Below are 7844 nucleotides of genomic sequence, written 5' to 3'. Positions count from 1 at the left end.
ACTTAATTAAAGAGAGATATGAGTAATGTGGTAAAAATACACTTTTATTTATAATTTCTTAAGGGTCATGTAAAGGAGAAAGTGGACAAGTAATATAGGACGGAGGGTGTAATAAACTGATAGAAAACTTACGAAATGTACCCTTCAGCCATTTAGTTTATCAGACATGATCAAGTATCTAAGTGGCGCGGACTCTTCACTTTCTATGTCACACCCGTATCAGATTCTCCAAAAATACTACTTTTGGAGAATCTGACACGCACCCATTGACATTTTTAAAGAGTCCGAGCAACATAACCAAGTATACACTACCAATACACTTCAAATGTATATATTGTGTGTGTGTGTATATATATATATATATATAGTATAGGATATACACTGTGTACATATTTGTAAATTAGACTTAGGACCTGTTTGGTCATAAGAATTATTCACTTTTTTTTTTTTTTTTTTTCAAAAATTAGTGTTTGGCCACGAAAATTTCAAATACAACTTCTTGAAAAACAACCAAAATCTTATTTTTCACAACCAAAACCTTGCTGAAAAAGTACATTTTAACAACAAAATACCATTTGCAAAAACTGTGACGAAACACAACTCCAACTCCAAAATTCCAAAAAAAATGAAAAAGTTTTTGATTTCTATAGCCAAACGCCCTCTCAATTTCCCTTAAAGCTTTATGAATACAAGGGCCAAATTGCAAATAATAAGTATCCTGAGGGGCCAAAATGAACTAAAAAAAGTAACATTTGCATGTCAATGTTCCCTCCACATCTATCCAAAACCAAAATTCCCTCCCTTCCCTCCCTTCACAACAAAACCCTTTCCCCCATTTCCACCACCCACCCACTCACCCACCCTACCCCCACCCCCACCCCAAACCAACCACACCCCACAAAATTTCAGCTCAAAGGGTATCCAAATCATATCTCAGATTCCAAAAATACTACAAAATCAAGAATGACAAATTCTAGTGGTGCTCCGGCAACTGGTGGTGCCACGGCGGCGCCACCGTCTTCCGGCGGCGTTGAGATCTCTCAGCCGATTAAAAGATACTTACCATTTGCTTCTATGAGACCCCCCTTTGTTAGTACTGAGGATTATCATAGATTTAGTACACATGGTGTTGTTGATTCAAGAATTGGACAGCCTGAAGCTATTGTTGTTAAGTCTCCTGTGAGTTTCTTGGATTCTTGTTTGAGCTAAAATTTATTGTCTTCAAAAAAAAGATATCTTGTGGGGTTTGATAAAATGTAGCTAAAATGGCATAATTTTGAGTTCAATTGTTGTATTCAATTGTTACTGTTTTGTGGTTACTAGCATTATTGTTAAATCTGCATTAGTTGTATTTCATTGTGTGAATAACTTTGAGCTAATAGTGGTTGTTATTGGGGATTGTTGTTGGATTCTATTAGCTGGTTTTGCCTTTTGAATTGGAAACTTAAGATTATAGGTGGGATTAAGTAGTAGAGACTTGAATTGGATGTTTCTGAAGAAAGATATCTTATGGGGTTTGATAAAATGTAGCTAAAAAGGCGTAATTTCATCTCAAAGGGTGTCCATATCATATCTTAGATACCAAAATTACTACACAAAATCAAGAATGACAAATTCTAGTGGTGCGCCGGCAACTGGTGCTGCCACGGCGGCGTTGAGATCTCTCAGCCGATTAAAAGATACTTAACATTTGCTTCTATGAGATCGCCGTTTGTTAGTTCTGAAGATTATCATAGATTTAGTGCACCTGGTTTTGTTGATTCAAGAATTGGACAGCCTGAAGCTATGGTTGTTAAGTCTCCTGTGAGTTTGTTGGATTTTTGTTTGAGCTAAAATTGTCGTTTGTACAATATTTTTGCTGTTTGGTTATGGAATTAGATACAATTATTGCTGTTTTGTGCATTTTGTTGCTAGCATTTTTCGTTAATCTGCATTATTTGTATTTGATTATGCGAACTGCTTTGAGAATATTTTTTTTGTAGTTAAAATATTGTTTGGAACCTGATATTTGGTTGGGTTAAGTTAACAAATTTGCTGAGGTCATTGTCTCTTGTTAGCTGAAAATTTTCAGACACTACTGGTGGGAGTTCGTTGGATTTTTCTTTGAGCTAAGATTGTTATTTGCAAAATGTGTGGAATGTCTTTTTTTTTTTTTTGGGGGGGATTTTTATTGGATTCTATTAGTGGGGTTTGCCTTTTGAAATGGAGATTTAAGATAAAGGTTGGAACTTGGACTAAATAATAGGGACTTGAATTAGATGTTCCGAAAAAGGATGTCTTATGGGTTCGATAAAATAGCTAAAAAGGCGCAATTGTGGGTTCAATTATTGTATTGAATTGAGCCGAGGGTCAATCGGAAACAACCTCTCTACCCAGCAAAGGATAGGGGTAAAGTCTGCGACTCTGCGTACATCGTACCATCCCCAGACCCCATTTGTGGGATTACATTGGGTATGTTGTTGTTGCTGCTGCTGTTTTGTGCATTTTGTGGTTACTAGTATTCTTGTTAATCTGCATTATTTATATTTCATTGTGTGAATGACTTTGAGGCTAATTTTTGTAGTTGAAATATTATTTGGGACCTGGTATTGGGTTGGTTAAGTTAACTAATTTTTCTTGGGTAACCATGCTATAAGCTATGGTTACTAGTATTCTTGTTGTATTGGTTTGGTTAAGTTAACAAATTTGCTTGAGTAAGCATGGTATAAGCTATGGTTACTAGTATGCAGATTAATGAATTTTCTTGAGTTTAATTGTTGTATTCAATTTTTGCTGTTTTGTGCATTTTGTGGTTACTAGCATTCTTGTTAAAATCTGCATTATTTGTATTTCATTGTGTGAATCAACTTTGAGGCTAATTTTTATGGTTGAAATGTTGTTTGAAACCTGGTATTGGGTTGGTTAAGTTAACGAATTGTTTGATTAACCATGGTATAAGCTATGGTTAATAGTATGCAGATTAACGAATTTGCTGGAGTTTAATTGTTGTATTCAGTTGTTGCTGTTCTGTGCATCTTGTGGTTACTAGCATTGTTGTTAATCTGCATTATTTGTATTTCATGGTGTGAATAACTCTGAGGCCAAGTTTTGTGGCTGAGATTTTGTTTGGAACCCCTATTGATAACTAGAGAAGATTGAGTGGGAGGATTTGCATTTTGGTTTCTTCTTAATTAACTCCTTTGTTTAGTAGCAATTGAGCTCTTTCTTGTCTTCTCTAATTAGTTAGCACTAGCTACATTAAACTGAAATTCTATTATCTATGGCTTTTCTTCCCATTTGTCCAAGCCTTGGTGGACGGAGTCACCTGGTACCTATTGCTGGTGAGAGGTAGCAGGTATCCCGTGGAATTAGTCGATGTGCACGCAAGCTTGACTGGACACCATGGTTATCAACCAAAAAAAAAAAAAAAAAAAAGATAACACTCTTATGCGCCAAAGTCAAAATGTTTTTAATTGGGTTTTGAGTAGTAACCCTAAACCAGGCCTTAGACAAACAGATTATTCTAGATACTCAAATTTACTCCAGGGAAAATTCAGAGTGTTCTCATAATCGTTCTTTTGTTTGCTACTTATTAGTACTTTTTTTGATCACTTATGTAACTTATTTCTACTATGAACACTTAATGCCCTGTAGGCACTAAAACGGAAGACTGGCTACATTAAAGAAGTTGAATCCAGTAACTGGACTGCTAATTCCGGGTATGGTGATGTGGCCAATAGTCCACTTGGAACGCCTGTGTCTGGTAAAGGAGGAAGAGCGCATGGACGGTCAAGAGCCACAAAAAGTAATAAAGCTGGACCTCAAACTCCTATCTCTAATGCTGGTGAGTCTTGGTGTCTAAATTTTTTTCTGTCTTGGTTGTAACTGGATAAATATCAGCACAAGTAAATGTCCAAGTTTTATTCCCTCTGAATCTATCTAAATGTTATACTACCTCCGTCCCAATTTATATGATGCTATTTCCTTTTCAGTCAGTCCCAAAAAGAATGACACCTTTCTATATTTAGTAACAATTTAACTTTAAACTTCCTGTTTTACCCTTACTGAAATGATTTATAGCCACATAAATATATATGACCTGCTTTAGAGTTTAGCCCACAAGTTTCAAAAGTCTTTCGGTAATTCTTAAACTCCGTGCCTTGTCAAACACCTTTACATAAATTGGCATGGAGGGAGTATATGTTGTTAATATTTCCTTAACCAACTTCTGGATTGCAAATTTGCAGGTTCTCCTTCTCCTCTTACACCTGCAAGCTGCCGCTACGATAGCTCATTGGGTATTCCACGATTTTTTGCCCCTGGATTGGTTTGTTGTAAAAGTTTAAAAACCGAAGATTGAACCACTGTATTCTGTTCAGGTCTTTTAACCAAGAAATTTATCAACTTGATCAAGCATGCTGAAGATGGTATGCTTGATCTTAACCAAGCTGCAGACACTTTGGAGGTGATATATCATTTAGCTAGAAGTTTTCTCAATGCATTGTAAAGATCTGATTGTAATTTCCTGATCATACAGGTGCAGAAAAGAAGGATCTATGATATAACAAATGTGCTTGAAGGAATTGGTCTTATTGAAAAGAAGCTCAAGAACAGAATACAATGGAAGTAAGCTTAACTTTGTTTGGATATAAACACATAATTGCTACTTAGATACTGCTTGCAATGATCTGTAATTAAGCATCTGAAGCGTACTAATGTGCAATAATCGCTCCCTAGGGGTGTTGATGCTTCTAGACCTGGAGAAGTGGATAACGATGCCTCTATTTTAAAGGTATTTAGATATGCTTCCTTAACTAGTATTTGATGCTAAGATTGTGGCGATTGTGGCGTCATCTATGTTATGATAAATATCCACTGTTAAACCAGTTTTCAGCACTTAAATAGAGCTCTAGTTGTATGGGAACCGCACTCTGAAGTAATGTATTATCCAAAAATGGAACTTTCTAGTAAGTAGGTTGCAATTTCTGCAGGCCGAAATTGACAGCCTTTCAATGGAGGAGCGAAGACTGGATGAGCGGGTTAGGTATGTGGTTTGTCAGATAAGTCGGTAGTTCATGCTTCTTCCTTGAACTATGTCACTGTGCTGATGTTTAGATTATTGCAGAGAAATGCAAGAAAAGTTAAGGGATATGAGTGAAGACGAGAACAACCAAAGGTAACTTCTTGTACCTGTCCTCACTACATAGTTATAGCTTATAACCTTAGATTGATAATTTGCTCTTTGCTGACGACAATTTCAACTCTGTGAATTAGGTGGCTTTTTGTAACTGAAGACGATATAAAGAGCCTACCTTGCTTTCAGGTTCATTTTTCCATTTACGTGTTTTCTTTTATAACCACTTCATCATTGTCACAAAATGATTGTATTTATATGAATAAGTTTATGCTCTTTAATCCTGGCAGAATGAGACCCTAATAGCAGTTAAAGCTCCTCATGGCACCACCCTGGAAGTCCCAGATCCTGATGAGGTAAGTTGAGAAAGGAAGCAATTATGAGAAAATGTATTACATATTTCTTATAGGTGAAATAACATGCTTTATCCACAGGCTGTGGACTATCCACAGAGGAGATATAGAATTATACTCAGAAGCACAATGGGCCCCATTGATGTCTACCTTGTCAGGTATCATTCGCTTATAGAGCTATTAGCATGTCCTGGTCGCTATTTCCTTATTGGTCGTGTGGTTGCTGGTTAGAGTTATGTATGTATTAGTAATGCATGGATTAGTTTTGTAGAGATTAGTTATGCCCGGTTTAGTTATTTCATGTATTAGTTATTCCATCTTCTACCATGCATAAATTAATACATAATTGACTCTTTAACTTATACATGTTTTAGTTATGCGGGATTGTAAACTGGTAACCAAATACCGTGCTTCGTGTGCTGAATTTTATGCATAGCAACTATAATGCTACCAAACATGATACTAGTTATGTTAATTTTAATACATGAATAATTCATTTCCTAACCAACAACCAAAGACCCCTTGCATCGTAATTCTAACTCTTGGAAAAGGTCATCTGACTCTCCTATTTGATATTTTCCGTTGGAACTTCATGTTTGATTAGTCAATTTGAGGAGAAGTTTGACGAGATGAATGGTGTTGAACCGTCAGCGGCCATCCCACTTGCTTCAAGTTCAGGCTCTATGGATTATCCAGCCATGGAGAGATCAACTGTTTCAAACAGTGTTACTGAGAATGAAGGACAAACACAAAATGTTGATCAGTTGAGTTCTGATCTTGATACTTCACAGGATTACGGTGGTGGAATGATGAAGATTCTTCCTTCAGATGTTGATGTAAGTGTGCTTCTCTGGAACTTGGCAAACGATAAACTTTATTCTTCAATTCTTGTTTCAAAGTCTATGTGATTACTGCCTATAACACAATAGAAGCTGGATAAAGTTCACCAATTACATGGTAAAATCTGTACTTATGATTATGTGTTCTAGTCATGACAGATATATGGCTACCAGGTGTTGCCGTGTGGCAGAAAATGCACTAATATATTGCTTCTTAAAAGAGGAGAAACAGCTAAAAGAAGAAATTATAGTTTCAGTAGTGATGGCCTGGTTTGGCTTGGCACATTTTTATTTGTTTGTTTTATTTTCATTTTCTTGGTTCAACTCTTCATGATTTACATAAAAAATCGAATACAATTCTTTCATTCTTGCGCTAATTGTAAAGTTAACACTGCTTTTTGTTTGTTGCAGAATGACGCAGATTACTGGCTCCTATCAGATGCAAATGTTAGCATCACAGATATGTGGAAGACAGATTGTATCCTTGTCTGTTAGGTTTCTTTCATTCGTAAATCTTGTTTGTTCAATCCCTACTTTCCTTAACTTACAATAATAGCTGCAGTTGAATGGGATGGGGAAGCCTTGCTTCGTGATTTTGCAATAGATGATCTAGGCACCCCACGGGCGCACACTCCTACTACTATTGCTGACATACCAGCTCCAATGAACGTGCCACCAAGATAATGTAGGCTCAAATGAATAAACTGAACTTGGAAATTCCAGCCTATTTAGTCGGAAACAAGAGATCATCGTCTCCTTTTTTGCTGTTTTGCTCCTTAGATCCCTAAGGGCTCTGGACGGTGTACTGAGACTTTGTACAGTTGCGGAATCTGCTTGACCCCTTTTACGCGGTTTATCCTTGTAACCAAACAGAGAATTGCAGACGGCAACAGATGGGAGTTAAAAGAATGGAAAGGAAATGCTGCTTATTTATAAAATTCTTGTTCTTAACACCCTCCCTATATCCCATTTTCCTTGGTTTCTTTAAATTTTTAGCCTATTTGGGAGGCTAAACAGGTGCATCAGATTATATTTTTGTGACATTTTTTGAACACTTTTCAATTTTGGCTTAAAATAACACAATATTGAAGTGTTCTTTGGATGCTCAACTCAAGGTTCTCCAGGTACAGTTTACAGATTTTTTTTCTGGAATTTAATATTACCATCAGAGATTACAAGTCCCTTTTTTTTTTTTTGAGAAAAATATCTACCTTATGGTCCCTAGCATTCCTTTTTACTACTTTCTTTTATACAAAACTATACACTAGATTAGAAATGATCATATTCAAGAAAGTACAAGTAACTCGCCTAACGGAAAATATGAGAAGAGCACATGAGATAGTCAGTCATGCTTTGTAGACCTACAAATACATTGAGTTATAATTTTATGTATTATGTTATGATGATTGAAATTGGTAAAAGGAAATGATCATAAGACTTAAAATTACATCAAGTTGGCTAGAAAGACTTACAATCGCTTGAAAATCATATAGACTTGGTAACATTTATATTTATATTTATACTATATATTTGTATGGG

General features: G+C 36.0%; 1 protein-coding gene across 2 annotated transcripts; it reads left to right on the top strand.

Annotated features, from left to right (window-relative positions):
* Positions 1-847: 847 nt before the first annotated feature.
* On the top strand, positions 848-7439 carry LOC132625897 (transcription factor E2FA). 2 transcript variants are annotated; one of them, XM_060340520.1, is made up of 14 exons: positions 848-1179; positions 3634-3823; positions 4227-4277; positions 4359-4444; positions 4517-4605; positions 4717-4771; positions 4971-5023; positions 5105-5155; positions 5254-5302; positions 5404-5469; positions 5548-5624; positions 6071-6302; positions 6717-6783; positions 6862-7439. In XM_060340520.1, exons 1-14 carry the CDS (start codon positions 964-966, stop codon positions 6987-6989), a joined length of 1410 nt encoding a protein of 469 aa, XP_060196503.1. In that variant the 5' UTR covers positions 848-963; the 3' UTR covers positions 6990-7439. The 2 variants fall into 2 exon arrangements, with proteins under 2 accessions (XP_060196503.1, XP_060196504.1); XM_060340521.1 differs by lacking the exon at positions 848-1179 and adding an exon at positions 1586-1803.
* The last annotated feature ends 405 nt before the right edge of the window (positions 7440-7844 follow it).

This window comes from Lycium barbarum, chromosome 2 (genome assembly GCF_019175385.1).
Source record: "Lycium barbarum isolate Lr01 chromosome 2, ASM1917538v2, whole genome shotgun sequence".
Lineage (NCBI taxonomy): Eukaryota > Viridiplantae > Streptophyta > Magnoliopsida > Solanales > Solanaceae > Lycium > Lycium barbarum.
Note: the sequence above shows the minus strand (reverse complement) of the source record. Positions and strands in the feature narration are given on the sequence as shown.

What these genes read in the sequence shown, in the direction of transcription:
- LOC132625897 (XM_060340520.1), top strand. Translation starts at nt 964, where the DNA reads ATGACAAATTCTAGTGGTGCTCCGGCAACTGGTGGTGCCACGGCGGCG. An exon ending in AGAGCCTACCTTGCTTTCAG is followed by an intron (nt 5,303 to 5,403) that starts GTTCATTTTTCC and finishes TAATCCTGGCAG; the next exon opens with AATGAGACCCTAATAGCAGT. An exon ending in AAGTCCCAGATCCTGATGAG is followed by an intron (nt 5,470 to 5,547) that starts GTAAGTTGAGAA and finishes CTTTATCCACAG; the next exon opens with GCTGTGGACTATCCACAGAG.